The sequence below is a fragment of the Mus caroli genome, chromosome 6 (assembly GCF_900094665.2).
Source record: "Mus caroli chromosome 6, CAROLI_EIJ_v1.1, whole genome shotgun sequence".
In the NCBI taxonomy this organism is placed as follows: domain Eukaryota; kingdom Metazoa; phylum Chordata; class Mammalia; order Rodentia; family Muridae; genus Mus; species Mus caroli.
The window spans coordinates 36,056,030-36,077,882 of NC_034575.1; the positions used below are offsets into that span (position 1 = coordinate 36,056,030).

Here is a 21,853-nt window from a genome sequence, read left to right on the forward strand (position 1 = left end):
CTCACTTTGTAGACCAGGCTGGCCTCGAACTCAGAAATCTGCCTGCCTCTGCCTCCGGAGTGCTGGGATTAAAGGCGTGCGCCACCACGCCCGGCCCGACCTTGATTTCTTAACAATGTCTTCAACAGTTGGTGTCTTTTTTTTATGTTTTCTACTCTATTAGGAATGCTTTCCATTACACTTTTGTTTGATTTGTTGTTTTTTTTTTCTTCTTTGATAGATTCTTCTTTTTATAATCACCTTTTTTTGAATATTTTTTTTAAATTTTAAACTACATATTGTATTCCCCTCCTGGTCCACCCTCTGACTGTTCCACATCCCATACCTCCTCCCTGCTGCCCTGTCTCCACAAGGATGTCCCCACCCCCCCATCTCCACCCCACCAGACCTCTAAAATCTCTGGGGCCTCCAGTCTCTTGAGGGTTAGGTGTATCTTCTCTGACTGAGTCCAGACCTGGCAGTACTCTGCTGTATATGTGTTGGGGGTCTCAATGTCACTGATGTATGCTGCCTGGTTGGTAGTCCAGTATTTGACAGATCTCAGGGATCCAGATTAATTGAGACTGCTAATCTTCTTACAGGGCCGCCCTCCTCCTCAGCTTCTTCCATCTTGAATCCCCTAATTTAACCACAGGGATCAGCAGCTTTTGTCCATTGATTGGATGCAAATATCTGCCTCTGAATGTTTCAGCTGCTTGTTGGGTCTTTTGGAGGGCAGTCATGCTAGGTGCCCATAGCCAGCATAATAGTGTCAGGTCTTGGAGCTCTTTGTTTAATTTGTTTAATTTCTTAAACAAGTCTTCAATTATCTTTGCTTCATTTGATGATCTATGTTAACTCTTCTTAAAGTTGCTGATTTTTTTAATTAGACTTCTAAATTCTTTGCCCAATATTCCATTACATTACCATATTTGGATATTCTCATCTGCTGAAGAGTAGTGGACTTCTGGTATGGTTGTGTTCACTTGCCTATTCATGTTTCTTGCTCATATGGTAAGAGTTCTCCAACTATTGGTATGGATATTTTTTCTGGTGGTTTACTGGTGCCTTCTGAGCAAAGAGCTTTCTCTTAGTAGTTCAATTCTTAGCACTGCTCAGAGAGGAGAAAATGAGCCATTGGAATGCAACAAAATCAAAATCAATAAGTTATGAAATCTTAATAAACAAACAGAAGAACTCAGGACCTATTTCAATACTCTATACCCATTTCTCAGGATCTCATCATCTCTACCAAGGCCTCTGTTATCCAATAATGTACTAGTGCTGGAAGATTTTTGAGAAGATGCCAGGAAATGCTGTAATTCCAAATCCTATACATGTCTCTAAGAAAATGAATACACTTAGTTCCACACCTAGATGAAAATCTACAGGCAAGTTAATGGCTGATTAAAAAGAGAGACAATCGATCTTCCTCAAAAACAAGCTCCCTGATAGATTATGATTATCCAATCCCAAACAGTTAACCATAAATGCATATATATATATATATATATATATATATGTATATACATACATACATATATATATAATATGTGTGTGTGAGTGTGTATATACTACTAAATGAAATTACCAGGTTTTATTTATAAATTCATATGTGTTTATATGTTTGTGTTTTGAGAATAATAAAAAAAAATAAGATGTCAATAAAATTAGAGAAAGTAGAGATGGAGAATGAGAAACAAAGGACAAGAAGAGAAGAAAAGTATTAATATATTACTCGTGTGTGAAATATTCAAAATATTGGGTAAAAATTAAAATTAATTAAAAAGCTAAAAATGGACAATAAATATCTATGGGGAAATACTGTCATTCAAGGGTGTAATTATGACTTTTTCTTGCCAGAACCTAATGCCTCTGATGGAAGGAATTTACTAGAGAATATTGATTTCAATGTTAACATTTCTTTTTTCTCCTACCTAAAATGCCTCATGAAAGCTTCTATAAGACACTAGCGAATTTGAGATTCTAATTGTAAGGAAAACAGTAATCGTCATTTTAGTGGTTTATACAAGATGTCTTTCATTTTGCCTTGCTTTCTTGATTTTAGCTTTCTCCTTTCTTAAGGAAATGTATATCCTTCTCTCTGAGATAGTGTTCATTTTAGGAGTTCATCAACTCAATATATTGTGATCTTTGTCTTAAAATCTGATTTTATTACGGTAGCTAAGAATTTACAATAGTTGCAAGTCTAAAAAGGAAAATTCTTTTTCTGTATATCTCAGAGAGCATTCAGAGAGACAATCTTCTCAAGGATTTTGAATTTAAGGAGAATATAGTTTACAGAGTGAGATACTTTTAAAAATACTGAAGATACATGTAAAAACAATATAGGCACAAAATGAAGGAGAGGGGAAAGAAAAAGAGACACAAAAGAAGTGACATTAAATAAAACAAAAGAATTATATAACTATTGGCAAGGACAGCTGACAGTTAAGCAAGAGCAGGTTCTCTCCAGGCCTGTGAACCACCCTACCTGGTAGGTTCCCATGTTTCAATGGCATGTTCCACCTGGGTGTATGTGGGGAGCACTAATTAGATTTGGTGCCTCTTTGTAGGGGGGCAGTAGACAGAAAAAGGAAGAGAAGGAAGAAAAATGGAGTTAGTGGAAGAAAATGGTAAAGGAGTTGAGAAGTATTGGAATGTTGGACAAAGGCATGGAAACTATCAAAATATGAGTGCACATGATTCTCAAAAACTACATACATATTTTAAAATGTAACTTATAAGAAATATAGACAAGACAAGAGGAACAAGAGAATAAAAGTGCAAGAGATTTAAATGCAAATATAAAATCAGGAAAAATGTGTCCTTGGATTCAGAGGAAAATAAGAATAAGTAACCCCAAATGTAAAATACTTTCAAGTAAAATACTTTCAAATAAAATAGCAACAACAACAAAAAAGTTGGAGAAAAGGTAAAGGAGATGTCAAAGGATGCTGGGTCCTCTACTCCTGTAGCTTATTTGAAGAAGAGTGCTTCTAGTCTTAGCTGGAGTCTTGTCCTTCTCTGTTGCCATCGCATAGATAGGAACAATTTGTGGGATGAGGGCTAGCTGCTCAAATGAATGCTGCCAGTGTCATTCACATTAGAACCTTCCTCGTTATGCATGCCTAGATCATGTCCTAACCTCACTGAGTTGCACTTTGTGGGCTGGAGGTAACCTCACTCTTTTCAGAGGCTCTCTGATTTTCATTCCAAAGTACAAAAACATCTAAGCTGAGGCGTATGTGGTGAGTGTGTTGAAGAGCTGAGAAGGTGAGTGAAGAGTTCACATCTGTGCTGGAGGGGTAGCACAGCAGGCACTGGGTATGCTTCCGGCCATTTTCAATATTCTCAGATTCTTCCCAGCAACAAATTCTATGGGATGGAGGAAGCTGAGGAACTGGGATATCCACAAGTTCTGAGCTCAGAACTCTTGGTCTTACCTGAAAGAAATGCAGCAGAGATGCAGCAACAGAGGCAGGTGGCTAACTACAATTTTAGAATTCTCAATGATCCCAATAATATAGAGCCCAAAGATTTGATATTTGCCTTGGTGAGAGACCTCAAACAGAATCACTTTCCAAAGCCCCAGTTTCCTACTGCTTAAGCCACTCACCAAGAGTCACCAGGCCCCAGCCTCCTCTATGAATGACTCTGATAGCCACCTCTTATGCTGGCAATACAGCAAAGTATTCCAGGCTCGTTGACATATGACATTTTCCTTTGTTTTCAAATTCTCAAAATGGATCACACTCAAATAACAGGCCCCTTCTCAAGACAGTGTCTGGCTGAATACTCTCAGAGATATGACCCTGTTATTTTCACCCAGACTCACCTTTCTTATTCTGACTTTTCTTGTGCATATGTGTCACAGGCAAAACTTGTAATATATTGTCTTATCTGGGATTTCCAATCTATCCTTTATAGTTTAAATTCATAATTATTAGAGATTTCTCTATTCACTTTAGTACAGTGAAAGAAATCTGAGAATAAATACAACATGCAAATTGCATTTCACTGGGCATGAGGTTTACATGTTATTTTATACAAATACAAATGAGTAGTGAAAGAGAGTGCAGAAAAAGGATGATCTACTCCAACTAGCTGATCACCAACAACTAAACAAAGACTCCAAGCCTCTGTCTCAAACTTTAGAAATTGTGTGTGTGTATATATGTGTGTGTGCATATGCATGTGTCTGTCTGTCTGTGTGTCTGTCTGTTTTTGGTAACTCAAAGACTCTTTACTATCCAAAGTTAGTGAATCTAAGACAGCATACTCAGGAAACAAACTTCCTTAGGTAAGTGAATTTCTGCTGGAGAAGAGAGCAAGAATGGAGAAAGGGAGTTGAGATCTATAGGAACGAAAGCCTGGAATTTCATACTTGACTTAAAGAGTAGTACATAGACGTCCATAGAACTGGGGCTAAAGAATGAGCTAAGGAATTTAGATGCCTTTCATACTAAAAAGACAACAGAAAGACTCCATTCTGTAATGATGTGTTAAGTGCATGCTTACCTTCAAGTCTCAGGTACAGAAATGCTTATGTCCTTAAATCGCAGAGTGACAAGGACCAATCCAAATCTCCTCTTAGCAGACATCACTTTTGTAGCTATTGACGATGACCTCCTCACTGTGGGCCACCTCTCAGGGCACAGGGAAGTGAGCAGACATGAAAGCAAACGTTTTACCTGCAAAGCAGCCATCCTGCAAATACTCCCCAGGAAGCCCCATCTCAACTACATAGCAGAAAGCTTTCATACCACACAGAGTAAAACCCTCAGACTCTATGATCTCTCTGTGAGTGCAGAGACTTGTGCAACTGTGTCTGGAATGGACCTGGTGGGAGTGCATGGCAAGAGTAGGATCTGAGACAATATACAAGTGAAATGCAAATTCCGTGATCCCGTTATGCCAGGAAGACAAATGCCAAGAGGAAACAGGATGTTTAATTTGTTTCATGATGACCTCTTATTTGACAGTCACCTGCAGCAAATCTCACACTCTGACAATTCCCACATTTTCGTAGAGACGTAGGGGTAGCATGCCAGGTTTAGATTAATTTCTTGGGTAAAATGAATCCATTTTTCTGAAGACCTTATATTAAAACATTTGTGAAAAGTGAAAATTCTGAAAATTTCAGGCTCTTTTCAGTAGGACAGACCTTCCACTTAGGCCTAAGCTCAAAAGCCTTTATATGAGATGCAAGATGCAGAAATGAGAGGATTCAGTACAGGGACTTTATGTAAATCTGCCCTAGTAATGTCAGGAATGGGGCCACTGAATAGCCTGTGAGCCCCATGCTGGCCTTTCCTGCAGAACACTCTGCATTTCCCCGGCCTCTGGTCATCTGACCGCCTCCATCACAATTACAGTTTAAGCTCAGTTTTTTCACCTTTATTTAGTGTCTCTAGAATGTTCAGTATCTTGCAAAACACTGACACATAATCTCAGCTCCAATTGAAAGCTCCCAAAGCCTAGATTTGGAGTAAAGAAAAAGATAAACAATTGACAGCAAGGCTCCTCCAACTGACTGTATAACTAGATTAAAATTGATCCATCATCAGTCAACTGTTTTTCTTCTCTGGCCAGGTTTTACTGCAATAAATTGAAAGATGAGCATAGTATAGTACTCTTTTTTAAAAATTTATTCTCTTTTTACAGTCCAGACTTTTATCCCCCTCCCAGTCTACCTTCTGACTGTTCCACATCCCATACCTCTTCCCCCATCTCCAAGAGGATGTCCCCAACCCCCACTCCCACTCACCAGACCTTCCTGTACATTATTCTTTTTATGTACAAAATAGACAATTACAGAATCCTTTCATATCTACACACAACTAATTATCTCACTGGGACCCAGATTAAACACTGTCCAAACATTTTCTCATATCCAAAACATCATGTATACTTTTAGCTCAGGATGCATTTTCCTCAAATATGAGGTATTAATACTTAGTGTAATTTTCTGGAGCCTTGATGACCCTTAAAAATGACACATGACAAAAGCAAAAGGCAACAGAAAAATAGAGCACAGTTTTGATGTGAGCATCCCACCCCTGTAACATATCGAGGAAGTCCTTATTTAACTTCCATCCATCCTCTTCAAAAAACACCTTCAACCCATGAGTCTGGTTAGAAAGAGCTAAGTGAAAGCCCCAGCTTAGATTGAACTCTGCACCTCCTGGTTTTTCATCATGACTGTTTTAATTGCAGACCTCAGAACCCTTTAATTTCATCTTCCTGTTCAGTAAAATAGTCAGGTTCATACATAAGGGGCTTAGGCAATGCTGATTTCCTACCATGAGGGCACCAAGCAACCCCACTAGTTACTAGAACCAGTCCTTGCTCAAAGTCCCTTAAAGCAGAAATGAAGTCAGGATGTCTAAGGATCTTAGACAGTCTTTGCTCTTCCTCTTATTGCCTAAACCTAACAAACCCCACTGTGGAGACAAGGGCTTGACTTCCCCTGGTTTTTCCATTGCACGATCCTTCCAAGAAGCAATTGTCCTCCTTATGTGACCTGAGAAAAAAGTTCCCTTGTCACCTGTAGCTCGCCATTTGACAAGGGCACCAAACAGAGCAAAGCTGATGCAAGACTCTGGGAAAGAGAAACCTGCAGCTATGTTTGTGCAGGGAAAAAAAATGACCCCTCCACTTTTAGCCAACGTGCCTTCCTCTCTGTCTAGGGAACTATAAAGGCAGGCACTCTTTCTGTGCTCATGACTTTCTGTCACCATGAGTGCACTTTTGATCCTAGCCCTTGTGGGAGCTGCTGGTGAGTTTCACTCTTTTTTCCCAAGCTCTGTCTGTTCCGCTGAATGAAATATATGAACTATCCCAACTCTGCCTCTTACCTATATTCCCATAGTCTCACCAGCCTCTCAAACCTTCTCCCTACATTCATGGCTTCTCATTCTTTGTTTTTCTCACTTAGCGTTTAATCTACTCTTGTCTCCAGTCTTCCTTCTAATTGGTGCCAAGAGCAGGGAATGTTGAAAGGTGAAGCTAACAAGGAGGTTCCATAAAATGAGCCCGCGTGCCCACTGCTTGACTCCAGCAGCTCTGTGATACTTCCACCACTGATGTTCTTAAGAGAAAAATGTGTTTGCAGACACAAAAAGCTTATTTTTGCTAAATATTCAACCATTATAATTCCGATCCTATATGTCTTAGGTCTTGCCTGTTTAATAGGTACATCCCTAAATAAACTTCATCTTACCAGTCAAAGTTAAGAAATACTGATATATTGGCAAGTTCATCGGCTGTGTTTCCCTCGTTAAGTCTAAGTTGTCTTGCGTATTCCTTTCTATTCTTGATTCATTCTAAAGAGTTGATTTCTGTGGGAAGCTAGCCTAGGTAAAAATTTTCTGTGGGACACTGGCCTAGGTAAAAAGCCAATATTCAGGTGTAACAGATAAGTAATACATATATACAAATAAAGCAGGCAATGGGAAGAACTGACTTCTAATGGGATCCCATTAAGTGTTTTCTCAGGTAATTCTTGCTGTCCCAACACTGATGCTCAGAAGAGATCTGGGCCCCGTGGGAACTATCTGTCTGTCCTGCAGAACCTGATACTGGGAAGCCCTAAAATCTATGTTGCCTATTGGAGATAGAGCGAGTGCAGCTTTCCTACACTCATGGTGCTCAGGAAGAAGTCCTAAGGGTTTTAGCTGCCGTGGAACCTCCAATACCCAGATGAATTTGCTTATTTTCATTTCCTATCTCCATTCAAGTTGCCTTCCCTGTGGATGATGATGACAAGATCGTTGGAGGATACACCTGCCGAGAGAGTTCTGTCCCCTACCAGGTGTCCCTAAATGCTGGCTACCACTTCTGTGGAGGTTCCCTCATCAATGACCAGTGGGTGGTGTCTGCAGCCCACTGCTACAAATCGTAAGTGACTAGCCCCTAACTAAGGAGCCCACATTCTGGGAAATATTTAGAACACAGCACTTGGGCAAGTGGTGAAGTTGTAAGGTGAATGGGGAAAGAAAGTCACGAGGAGAAGTTGCTGGCAGCAGTTAACTATGATGAGCACTGTGGAAAATTAGATACAGGATAGGAAGCCTCTCATTTCCTCAACAAACTCATAAAATAGCAAGGAATGTGAGTCATTAAACCAGGGAATAGTTGTCTTGTTACTATACGTACTTGTGAGAAAGTACAAACGCCACTAGCTAAGAAGAAAAAAACGAACTCCAACTTTTCAGGAATACAGCTGAAAATTGGTAAAACACAATGCAGTCTCTACTAGGCTTTCTCAGTCCCAAGCATGTAACACAAATGACAGGGACACTGGCTCAGTACTTGTAGAGTTGGGAACAAGAATGTAAACTTCCCTCAAGGTTCCATGTCATAATACTTTGGACTAAACAGGCTCACATAATAATAGTCCTGAATAAAGCAAGAAATATTACTCGTAGATCCTTCTGTCATTAACAGAGACTCAGAAAGTGAGATGAGCATCCAATGTTATCTCCGGTCCACGTCTCTGAATGTGTGAGGGACTGTGGGATGGCAGATTGAAAACCATCCCAAAACTGTACTCTTTATATACCACCAATCTCTGAGGAAAAACAAAAGAGGCAAGGTTGCTTAACTAGAAACTATCCTCCCCTGAACAGCTTCTCCTTTCACATTGTCTCAAGATCCACTCTAGAGCTCTGGAGCCACTCCTGAGCAAGAAGCTTAGGACCCTGAGGTGTCTAGGACAAAAACCTCTAACAAGCATTTTCTTCCCAACAGCCGCATCCAAGTGAGACTGGGGGAGCACAACATCAATGTCCTGGAGGGCAATGAGCAGTTTGTCAATTCTGCCAAGATCATCCGGCACCCCAATTATAATTCATGGACCCTGAACAACGACATCATGCTGATCAAACTGGCTTCCCCTGTGACCCTCAATGCCAGAGTGGCCACTGTACCTCTGCCCAGCTCCTGTGCACCTGCAGGCACTCAGTGCCTCATCTCTGGCTGGGGCAACACCCTCAGCAACGGTGGTGAGTAGGACCTTTCACCTACTACATTCCTTCCTCCCCATGTTTTCCAAAACCAGGCATCTATCTGGTATTGAACCTGCTGGCTTATACCTTGCAAATATGTTTAAAGTACTAACTATAAAAACTGTAGTTGATACCAAAGGGAGATGTGTAACAGGATCAACAATGAAAACGGGATCAACAGGGGTCATTTTACAGATTTAGAAAGTTACAATTCTTTGCTGGAATTTATCTTCGCAATGATCTCTGTGGTGGCTACCCATGACATTCTAGGATAAACTCGTGTTCCTCCAAGTGCGCTGATGCATATTTCTTCTTTCTTTGATCATCACCCTTCCTCTCAGTGAACAACCCAGACCTGCTCCAGTGCGTGGATGCCCCAGTGCTGCCTCAGGCTGACTGTGAGGCCTCCTACCCTGGGGACATCACCAACAACATGATCTGTGTTGGCTTCCTGGAGGGAGGCAAAGATTCCTGCCAGGTAAGTGACTCTCATTGCATATGAAACCTCTGTTCTCCTGGGAGTGGCATGTGAGTGTCCATTATTGGTAAACTTGAAGCTTCACACAGTGGGATCAGGCAGGTATGAGATCTATGCTGGATGTCATTTCATCTCATTAGTGGGAATAGACAATGTTGTGTTTCGATGCAGAAAAAAATGGAACTATTCTAGGGTAAATAGAATGGGGTCTTAAGGTCAGAGTAAATGTGATTCTTTTTCCACATATCCCTTCCCTAAACACTGTATTTCTCTAATCCAGGGTGACTCTGGTGGCCCTGTGGTCTGCAATGGAGAGCTGCAGGGCATTGTCTCCTGGGGCTATGGCTGTGCCCAGCCAGATGCTCCTGGTGTATACACCAAGGTCTGCAACTACGTGGACTGGATTCAGAACACAATTGCTGAAAACTAGAGAACCCTAGTCTCTCTTCAATCAGTATTATCAATAAAGTTCATTTGTCATCACTGTATGTTTGTCTCATCTCTCTAGTCCCTTAGCTCTGGGAAGCATGCTCTTATTTGAGGCTTTTGAGAGCAGCAGAAAGTCTCCACTGAAAAGTATCCTGGATAGCAAAATAGAATTCATTAAATAATCAACAGCAGCATAAGAAACACAAAAATAATTTCAGGGTGCTTTTATTTCCAGTACTCGAGAGGCAGTGGCAGGCTAATTTCTGAGTTCAAGGCCAACCTGGTCTACAGAGTGAGTTGGAGGACAACCAGGGCTATACAGAGAAATCCTGTTTCAAAAACCAAAATTATTAATAATAATAGTAATAGTAATAATAATAAACAGTAAATTTCTGTAGAATCATAATGAGGAGCTTGTTTCATTTTACTTTTTCAAGAAATGTTGTGTCTGAATAGTGGACCAAAGCTTTTCCTTTTTTTAAAGATTTATTTATTTAATGTATATGAGTACACTGTAGCTTTCTTCAGACACATCAGAAGAGGGCATCGAACCCCATTACAGATAGTTGTGAGCCACCATGTGGTTGCTGAGAATTGAACTCAGAACCTCTGGAACAGCAATTAGTGCCCTTAACCACTGAGCCATCTCTCCAGCCCCCAATGCTTTTCTTCCTTAGAATTTCAATGGGGCTTAAAGTAGTGATTTGTGAATACCTTGTGGTTGAGGATACTACTGATTTCTTTACATCAGAAAGTCTTCATGTTCAATATAAATCTTAGCTGTGGTTAACCACCTTGGCTTCCAAGTTCCATCCTTCATATTCATTTTGTCAGCTTTGATGCAAAGTCTTGCTTTGTAATTCAAGCAGGCCTTGAACTTGTAATTTTCTTGCTTCAGGCTGCAGAATTCTTAGACTGTGGGTTGCACCACTATGGCTGGCTCTCTACATAAAAATGTTTATGCCAATGCAGTCCTACTCTGTCCTAACAGTTGGGTTACTTGGAGAAGGTCTTACTGCTCATCGTCAAATTCCTACTTATGTTTCTATAGAAGAAATAAGAGGTTCTTGGTCTACAACCGTCATAACTCTAAGCAATTCCCCTCTGTTTATCTTACACAGTAATAATAATATGTATGGACGACCTTGAGAATTTCATAGACACTTTCACATTTACTTCATTTTTCCCTTCTGTAATGATTATTCCAGTTCCACAGCTAGAAAGCAAAGACTCAGAGACGTTTGTTCACTAGCTGCATCCTACACATACCAGCTGATAGACCTGGCTATGGTCAGAATTTCTTAGATATTTGCATGCTCACTAATGCCATCCCTTCTCTTTCTACTGTGTGATCTCAGATGAAAAAGATTCCATCTACCTTGATCTTTGATATACCTCCAGACTACTCTCACCAACAAACACCCATTCCTGCTTCCATGTACTTCAGGGAAGTATCTCCTAGTCACTGCCTTTCATGAAGTCTATCCTTAGAGAACTCTTGCTGAGCCAGAACTACTTCTGACATCCTATTTGAACATGAGCATTAAGTTGCCTCAACACTAAACCCAAAACCACATAAAGTTGCTCTATAACCTGATCAGTTGGAGTAACAGGAAAGAGAGTTTCAAATACCTACTCAACAATGGGACCACAGGTCTCTACACCAAGAAACATTACTATGACATAACTTCAGATACATAGGTCCCATTGCAAAAATGCAAGCATAGAGAAGCCAAAAATTAATACCCCCATAGAACTGTTCTCTCAGAAAAGTGACTTGGATAATGAAAAATACAATGATAACTATAACAAAAATTACTATAACAAACATGGTCAAGGAGCTTAACTAGGATATGAATAAGTGCCACAATGAAAACTGTGAAAACACAGTCAAATAAAAAAAAAGAATTCAAAATATGAAACTTGAATTTAATGAAGAGGTAGTATCTCAGAAGAACAGTCAAACAAAATAAAACAATACAAAGCTTCAGGAATTTACCCTACCCAGAGAAGCCAGTGAGCTAACTACAGATCTATTGCGGTAAATCTCCAACCCAAATGAGCCCTGGCAATGAAAACACAACTCAACTAATATGAATACATGCTGTGCGCCTAGATTGGACAGATCTACACTACCATATTCCCAGTACTAGAGACTCCTTATAACTTGTGGTTTCTCCAGGCCAGGTGTTTCTGCTCCACTTTCCTTTTTCCTCCTCCTTCATTGCTCGTTCTCTCTTGCTCGTTCTCTCTCTCTCTCTCTCTCTCTCTCTCTCTCTCTCTCTCTCTCTCTCTCTCTCTCTCTCTCTCTCTCTCTCTCTCTCTCTCCCCCAAAACCTTCATCTCAACCTTCCCCTCTTCCTCCTCCAATCTCCGACTCTAGCCTTTATTTATAAATTAACATTTACAGGAAATCACCTGAGTGCTGACTCATTCCTCATTTACAACCCCTCACAGGAGAACAGAATTGGCATCAAATATAATTAGCTCCAGGGCTATCTGCAACACAGATCTTTATGTCTTCTTTCTCTAAATCCAATCCTTGGGCCTCATTCTCAGCTCTGTAGCAGCCTTCCTTCCCTGTCTGACCCCTTCTTCACTTTCATCACACAGACTTTCCCCTCCTAGCTTCCTTACTCTGACCTACTGCTTTATCCTAGCACCCCAACTCTAGCAGGCATTCCTCTGGAACCTGCAGCTCACTCCTGCCAGAGAAGCAAGTTCCCTGATGGGAGATCTTCAGCTCTCCTTCAAAACCAATCGCCCAGTCTCACTCCCATCTCTGTAGCAGACCACACACTGTGACTTTCTTCTACTTTCTGCCCTCCTTTTTTTTTTTTTGGTTTTTCGAGACAGGGTTTCTCTGTGTAGCCCTGGCTGTCCTGGCACTCACTTTGTAGACCAGGCTGGCCTCGAACTCAGAAATCCGCCTGCCTCTGCCTCCGGAGTGCTGGGATTAAAGGCGTGCGCCACCACGCCCGGCTTCTGCCCTCCTTTCTAACAGATCATGGAGAGCTTCTCCTCCAAACATCTTCCCCATTCACCGAGTTATTTTAGATCCCAACTCCCCAGGCTTCTCTGGGATCCCTTGAGCAAAGCCTGCCAGAGAAGCCAGTGATGCAGGTAAGTGAGCTTCAGACCTTCATTTTCCCTCCTCTCCTGCGTGTATAATGTCCCAGCTTCATCCCCAGCTCTGTAGCAGACTACTTATTGAGACCTCTCCTCACATTTACTCACATTCCCAGAGGACTGAGGAGGTTCCCTGTGGAATTCCTGATGTCCTCTGTTCTGTGGACCCCATCAGTCTGCTGCAATCCAAACCCATTCATACGTGTCAACTCCCAATACCTAGGAAAACATTTTACCTGGAACCCCAGTGGCCACACACAGTAGAATACTGGAGGAATTATCTACCAGACAACCCACAACTATCTTCAGTTTATAGCTGAGCAGAAGAGAGCTATGTGGAGTTTCAGTTCCCGGACTTGGTGTCTGAAGCAGAAAACCATCACCGACGGAAGAGGGAAAGGGTGTAGAGAGGAGAAGACACCATGGGATAAGGGATCCTGAGAACTGGACATAAGGGCTGGCCAGTCAGAATACAAGCAGCCCAGGCAGAACATAATAAGTCATATCTCAGGGCTATTGGCAGGGAAATAGACATAATAGCATAGAGGGTAGATATCTTCCCAGCTTTAGTGCTTTAACGGCTTATTATAAATATAAAGGTTTTATGTCTTTTATCTGGAAACTAAATGATCTAAGATAGAGGAGAAACCCCCAATTAAATATTTTCAACAATATTCTGATACCAGTGAATAAACTGGTATCAGACAGATAGGTACTGGTACTGACAGATAGGAAGTACACAGTGATTAAATGAAAGAAACATTAAAGAGGAATAGAGGACAGTTACTAAGTAAGCATGATGCCTAGTAAGACTCTGCTATACTCATATACTGGTACCTAGCCCAGTGGTCATCAGAGAGGCAACCCAGAGACTATCCCACCTGGGGATTCATCCCATATATAGTTACCAAATCCAGACACTATTGTGAATGCCAAGAAGTGCATGCTGAAAGGAGCCTGATATGGCTGTCTCCTGAGAGGCCCTGCCAGAGCCTTACAAATCCAAAGGCAGATGTTAGCAACCAACCATTGGACTGAATGTGGGGTCCCTAATAGAGGAGTTAGAGAAAGAACTGAACAAGTTGAAGGGATTTGCAACCCCATATAAAGAACAACAATATCAACCAACAAACCAACTCCCCCCGCCCCCAGAATTCCCATGGACTAAGCCATCAACAAAGGAGTACACATGGCTCCAGCTGCTTATATAGCAGAAGCTGGCCTTGTCAGGTATCAATGGGAGGAGAGGTTCTTGGTCCTATGAAGGCTTCATAGATACCCCAGTATAGGGGAATTGAGGGTGGAGAGGTGGAAGTGGGTGGGTGGATGTAGGAACACCCTCATAGAAACAGGGAGAGGGAGGATGTGATAGGGTGTTTCCAGGAGGGAAGGAAACCAGAAAGGGGATGAATAACATTTGAAATGTAAATAAAGAGCATATCCAATGAAAAAAGAAACACCCAATTAAATATTTTCAACAATATCCCAACACCAGTGAGTAAACTAACTTGGCATATAGTAAGTACACAGCGATTAATTGAATGAAACATTAAAGAGGAGTGGAGACAGTTACTAAGTAGACGTGATGCCTAGTGAAACTCTGCTATACTCATATATTGGTATGTAGCCCAGTGGTCATCGGAGAGGCTTCACCCAGGAACTGATGCAAACAGGTGCAGAGACCCATAGCCAAACATAAGGCTGAGCTTCTGAAATCCTGCAGAAGAGGGGAGGAAGAAGTGTAGGAGCCAGAGGGTTCACAGACACCACAAGAAAACCCCCAGAATTAGGCAATCAGGGCTCATAAGAGCTCACAAAGACTGAACCTAACAACAAGGAAGCCTGCATGGGACTGACATAGGCCAGCTGCATATATGTTACAATTGTTTGCTTAGCCTTCTTGTGATACTCCTAACAGCTGGAGCAGGGGCTGTCTCTGACTCTTTTGCCTCTGTTAGGGACTCTTTCCTCCTACGGTGTTGCCTAGACTTACTGCAACTTGATATGTCAAGGTTGATTGATGTCCATGAGAGGCCTGTCCTTTTCTGAATTGTAGAACAAGAGGAGTGGATGGGAGTAGGGGGTGGGCAAAGGAGAATTGTGGGAAAGGACTCAGGAGAGGAGAGAAGGGAATCTACAGATGCAATGTTAGAAAGGAAGAAGGAAGGAAGGAAGGAAGGAAGGAAGGAAGGAAGGAAGGAAGGAAGGAAGGAAGGAAGGAAGGAAAAAAAGGAAGGAAAGAAAATGTATTCATAATTTAAAAAAATAATAAATTAAATAAGGAAAGGCTTCCCCCTGCTGTCCATTTGTGTGAATAACTACAACCTGATTTCTGTCCAATGTTATTTGCACAGGTTAATTTTTTTAAAAGGGAAAAAGAATGAATAAATGAATGAATGAGTGAGTGAGCAAATAAATCAACGAATAAATAAATAAATATTTTAAATGTTTTGAGATGCTATCATCTTTACATTTGGCCTCAATGTCCAGATGAATAAACTAGAAAAACCCCATCAGATACAATGACGCCAAGATAAATGATACTATAATCTTCAAGGCCAGATGAAATCAAAATACTCAGCTACATGATTAAAAGGAAACGCTGGCTCGGTGAGTCCATTATTGCTAGGGAGAGGGGTTGAGCGAGATGTCAAAAGGTGAAAAAAAGATATCAAATAAAATGTACAGCTCAATGGGACAAAAAGAGAAAAGAATAGACTTTGCCACCTTAAGATGGTTAACTGTGGTTGGCCTTCTTAAGCAGGCTTACAGTAGAGTTTTAAGGTCTGCCAATATTGATGAGACAGACTGTCTCTGCTTTGTCCAGTTCAGAGCACCAGCAGCTAGCACTCTGGTCTTATCCAAGTCTTACAACTTTTTTTTTGACCCAGGGTTGAGAAGCCGGTCCCAGTCCTCCCACTGTGACAAAGCATACATAAGAACCCCTTCTAGTTATTTATTTAACATTGTTAGCAAACCCAGTCCTAGGTATTTTTATTCAAAGGCTTGTGAAAAATTATCTAGAGATCTGAACCTTGAAGTTTCTCTGGGGCTCTCTGAACAAGCACAGGATCATGCAACAATGCCTTACACATACCAATCTTTGGAGAAAGTAATAACTTAAAACTAAGTCCTTTCAGCAGAAAAAAATCTTATATTTTGTAGAAATGACATTTTATTGGTTTTCCTTCCTTTTATACTGATTTTTAAATTTTATTTAGAACAAATAACATAGGTATATGGCTCCAAAACTGAAATCTCACCATTAAGCCATCAATGAGAAATGGCCCTGTGCTCTGCTTCTGTGGACTCCGCCTGCTTGTGGTGGGCAATTGCTTTCAATAGATTGTCTTACTTTTTACCAGAATTTCTTTTTTGTTGTTGTTTTGTTTTGCAATTCTGAGGAATCAACCCAAGTTCTCCATCATTTCATGCAGTCAGCCTACCAATAAACTACAGTGTCAGCCCTCTGCCCAGAGTTTCTCTATGAAGTCTTTTATTGGAATACTCATTAGTTAATTCTTATGCCCTGTCTCCTTTGTTAAACAAAAGATAGCACACATCTATAAAACTCTGCAGTTGGCTTTTTCCCAGTTACCTGTGTGTGAGAGAACACACTGACATGATACAAATATTCCACACTCACTTAAACATTTTTACTTCTCAAGCTTTTTGAACTTGTGGAAAGTCTACTCTGTAGACCATGCTGGCTGTGTTTATAACAATCCTCCTTCCTCAGCATCCCAAGTACTAAAAGTTTCATGTGTATGCAACTATACCTACCAAGTAAATTTCCTTGGGTTGTGTTTCTGGATAAAAACAAAAATGCATTTATAGCTTCGTAGTTGTTTTCTAGTTATTTTCTATACAGGTTGTTTTATTAAGTTTGCATTCCTATTAGCAACAAATATACTAAAGTCTTTACTTCACTGCAGATTCCCCAGGAAAGCAGTCTCTTAATAACCCAGTTTTCTCAAATTGCTGATAGGCGTGATTTCAATGACATTTTTCCTTTGTATATCACTGTGAAAACTTTTCCCTACACTTAAGCATCATTTTGATTTCTCTTTCTCCGAAACATCTGGTATTTGCCTCTTTTATTTTATGTATTTATTTAATTTAGCTATTGAATTATCTTATTGATTACTAGTTCTGATGATGAGAATTGGAAATGTTTTCCCATGTTTTTAGTTAGCTTTTGATTCTGTTTCTTTCTCTTTTTTTTCCATTCAAATGTGACAAAATTTCATAGTCGACTTCCTTTTCATCATCTGGGTCTTAAGTCACCACTTGACAGGCAATAATATGAAGCATCACTAGGGGGAAAGATACCCAAAGTGTGCAAAGGCAGGTTGAATTTTGGAATATGATTGTCTAGTTTTGAGGCTAAGTCCCAAAATACAGCCCTAGCTGACCCGAAACTCCATCCTGAGACTAGGCTCAAACTTACAGACTTGCCTGTTTCTGCTTCCACAGTGCTAGGATATAAGTATGTGCCTCCATCCCCAACCAGATTCATCTTTAAACAGGAAAACTGAAATATCTACTAATGCATTGAAAAGACTTCAGAGAAAACGACCATGTAGCTATGATCACATGACCTTGCAATTATATTAGAATGATTTCCAACCTGTGTCTCTACCCAGCCTACATGGAGACTTGTCCTTAACTCCCTTTACCTAGCAAGATTGTTACTAACATGGTAGGAAACACATGTGGTTACATCACGTCATTTCACACTCATTGTTAGAAATGTGGTGCATTCTTCACCACCATTCTAAGAAGTCCAGAACCTAAGTTAGCCCCTTGAAAAGGCTCAAATTTGTCACACACAGAGACTCTCAGCAGCACAGAGTCTTGATTGTGGGGAAAGGTATAACCTCTGAGTTATGCACAGCCTTAGGGCAAGGGCAAAGCTAGGCTAGATTGGGGGCTGTTACTTCTTCATAGGGTGGGTCCCTTATATGACAGAAATTTGAGAAGGGCGGATACAAGAGGGAATCCAGCCCCTTCAGCAAAGATCATTTCAATGACACCCAGCTCCAAGAACAAAGAACATTCAAAAGAAGAACAGGGGGTAAAGAGGAAACCCCTGCATTAGCTCGCATCTTACCACCACCTTGCACAATGGGGTGGGGGGGTGGGGATGTCACCTTCCTTATCTTCAACTCCCCACAGAGGAGCAGCTTATCTGGTGGTTTCTTCCAGCCCTCAAGGGGTAGACCTATGGGAGGGTCCTTTTTTGTATAAAGCTGTAACATTGTGGGGACAGGGGGCCACGGTGATTCAATTCTATGGGAAACCTTTACAAAAACCTTTCTGTCTGTCCCAAGGCCCACAGTCCTCTACTCTTCTCCTGGGTCGCAAGCCTAGATGTGTTTAGATCCAGAATGCTTTCACTTCACCTCTGCAGCCTGCTAGGCCAAGATTGTGGAGAAGAATGTGGACTTACCAGAGCAGGAGCCTCCCACACTGAATGAACATAAGCATAAGAAGAATGGCCTAGTGGTCCCAGCGGCAAAGGATGCAAGGAAATCCTCTTCTGCCAACTTCCATAAAACAGACCACCATCAGTGGATAGGTGAGCCAGAGCTGAACAGTTCTACAGTTTGGTTTTTTTTTTTTTTTTTTTTTTGAAAGATCTCAGCTCTTGATGAATATCATCATAGGTCCAAGAAAACTGTTCTTTGACAGGCTACCTCACTTTGATGGACCTTCAGAAAAGAACAATATATATGGGGGATTCTTCATAAAAGGGGTGTAAGTTCCACTGGAGGGAATCTACCATGTTTGACATTGCCACAAGTCTATCGTCAAAATGTTCTTTTGTGCAATACCTGTGATACACACAAAGCGATTACTCCTCCTATGGTCCTCTAGATACTAGCTGGGAAGAGCCTCTCTTCACCCCTTAAGATTATTTTTCTCCTCACCCTATGGCACTGTGCAAACACAGAAGTCTTCTTTGGTAAAGGAACCAGACTCACAGTTGTAGGTAAGATATCTTTCAGGTAAATTTCCAGGTCTCTCTTCGGACAAAGCATGTCCTCTGTGTCCATATTAGAGTATCTGTATTCTGATGTGCAAACTACGACTTCACCTTTGGCTCAGGGACCAGGCTTTTGGTAATAGGTAAGGCCTGAGGGTCTGGGTGTGGGATGGAAAGTCTAATACTGTCCTGGTAATCAGAGGAAGGATCCTGCTCATGGTTCCTTCTTGAGGAAGAGGCTATCTCATGTCTGGGACTACATTCTAAGGAGGCTGAATTCACAAAGGTGGTCTGAATGTTTATGGTGGAGTCAAGATGAACCTGGGGTGGAAGTTAGGAAAGAGAGAGGAGAAGGGTTCACAGAGAGGGAGGGAGTTTTGAAGTGGACCCGGTAGGCTGTGTTCTGGAAATATGCTCTATTTTGGAGAAGGAAGCCGGCTCATTGTTGTAGGTAAGTTAGGGCCAAATGGCTGGGTGCTGGATGAAGTTTCTCTCTGAGGTGCCCAGGTTGCAGAACTAAATTCCTCTGCTCATGCATGCACAAAGGGATGAATGCCCACAGGTGGCTATGCGAAGCCTGGGCATCCTGTTTAATGCAGGCAAGCTCAACTGGGAGTAAGCCTCATGTACTGTTTGTTCACAGTCCTACGGTTTGGCTCTTCCATATAGGCAGAAGACAGGCTTGGGCAGGGAGGATGTATGGGCTATTAGGAAAACTGATTGCTAATTACATTAGTTAATATGGCATAGTTGTCTGTCATTCTACTCCCCAGAGATAAAACCTTCCTCAGGAATGAGGGAAGCTAGCTGCTGGGCAGGCACAGGGAGGAGGGGCAGAAAGCATGAGGAAGTTTTACCACCAGGCTTTAATGTTGTGTTTCCAACGAAAGATTATTTTTCGGTCATGGAACCAAGCTGTCTGTCCTGGGTATGTAAAAGATTTCTTTCTCGGGAGGGTATGTTGTAAACCTAGAGGCTCGGGGAACTCCTCAGGCAGGGTAAGGACTGCAAACGCAGCCTGGGTTGTGGTTCAGAGAGGAAGAACGGATGGTGAATGTGCCTGAGTCCCTGGAGATTCTGTGCAGAGTCCTGCCTCGAAGAAGGGTCCCATCAGCTCTTTAGGAGTTTGCCACCCTCATGTTGTACTGTGTACCAACCAGGCTCAGCATTTTGGAGAGGGGACTCGACTCTCTGTTCTAGGTAAGCTATGGGACCAAACTGGTAGGACCATTGTCCTTTGGACCTGGAGTGTCTGTAACCCCAGAGCTGGTGGAAGGGACTGAGAATTTTAGTTATTCCTTTACTTGCTAGGTTCTGAAACAGTCCTCTGCCTCACTTATGAGGAGATGCATCAGTACCTGCTTCTTTTCCCCTGAGTCTGCAGTCTAGAAGTCTTTTCCTGCCTTCTTCCCAGGGTCATCCTACAGTTTTGTTTGCATGGGTGTGCTCCTTCTGAGCCCCTTCCTCCTGTCTCTCTCCTGTGACATGCCTCATGGTATTACTGGGGTCTGGAATTCTTCCTGCAGGCACAGAGACAGTTATTCAGGTCTCAGGAATCTAAGACTCGCTCTCTAGCTTTGGGACCGCTGGTAGGTTTTACCAAGGCCACCTGCAGCTGTGTTCCTATAATTCGCCCCTCTACTTTGCGGCAGGCACCCGGCTCACTGTGACAGGTATGGGGGCTCCATTTCTGACTGGAGGGGTTGTGCCTGTGTTGGATCACCATGGTCTTGGAAAGGAACTTAGGTATAAGACAAGACAGAATCCTTAGGTATAAGGTAAGACAGAGTCGTCCCTTCCCATCTGGAACCCTCTACCTTTCTACCTTCCCCAGAGCCTGGTCGCTTGCTTTTCTCTGGGTTTATTTTCTTGTTCTGGTCACAGAATGCCTTTATTCAGGGCTTTGAGTCTTCTTGCTCTTCTTTTTACTATTCTTTGGGCTACTGTCTTCGGTGACTTCTGAGCGGATGCATTACTTGTTTTTTCTCTTAGCCTCATCTCCACTCTTTCCATTTTCTATCCGATTCTGCCTTGTTGGATTGGTTTGGTACATAGGGCTCTGTCTGCTGATTTTAAAATATTGACACTGACCTCCTATGCAGACTTCTGCTCCCTCCTTCATCTTCTGCCTTCTTTCTGTCCTTATCAGTTTCTGGGGACACATGTCTGTCTTCCTTGTGTGGTAGAAGGACTGTACAGCAGAGGGGATCAGGTCCTAGTGGTATCAGGATGACCTGGGGAAAAATCCTGAGCAAAGGCATATGTGTGTCATAGCATTATAGGAACTCTAGCTGCCTACAGGAGTTTGGAGTATATTATATCTCAGGGTTAGGAAAAAAAAAAACCTTATAACAAGAGAATGATATATTAGCAACAAAATATGTAAAAAGATGGGAAAATAATGGTCCTGAGACTCCAGGTTTGTCTTGTGATATTAAGGTAATGAAAGCCTAGCATAAGCAATATCATGCTTGGGAAGAAGCAGAAGAGCTATCAGGCAAGGGGACGACATGCGGTCTAGGAGATACAGGAGAAGGGGAAGAATGGGACTCCTTGGTCCTCCCAGGACTGGTAGCTTCCATAATTATTGTCTTATAGACAGGATCCATGCCATGGAAATTAGAGGAAATTACTGAGCACTGCTTTCAAAGGTCTGGGGCTCAAAGACGGGGAAATGCATGGAATAATTTTTTTTAAAAAAAAATTAAATGTGTTAGGCTATCCCAGACTCTCTAAGACATGCCAAAAAGAAAGAAAGAAAGAAAGAAAGAAAGAAAGAAAGAAAAGGAAAGGAAAGGAAAGGAAAGGAAAGGAAAGGAAAGGAAAGGAAAGGAAAGG

General features: G+C 41.7%; 1 protein-coding gene and 1 gene segment (V, D, J or C); both read left to right on the plus strand.

Moving 5' to 3' along the window:
- LOC110296769 overlaps positions 1–21,853 on the plus strand; it is a 313,901-nt gene that overhangs the window by 279,977 nt on the left and 12,071 nt on the right.
- Positions 6,693–9,955, plus strand: LOC110296770 (anionic trypsin-2). Its single transcript, XM_021165546.1, has 5 exons — positions 6,693–6,760; positions 7,722–7,881; positions 8,734–8,987; positions 9,332–9,468; positions 9,749–9,955. The coding sequence occupies exons 1-5, from the start codon at positions 6,721–6,723 to the stop codon at positions 9,896–9,898; spliced, it is 741 nt and encodes a 246-aa protein (XP_021021205.1). The 5' UTR covers positions 6,693–6,720; the 3' UTR covers positions 9,899–9,955.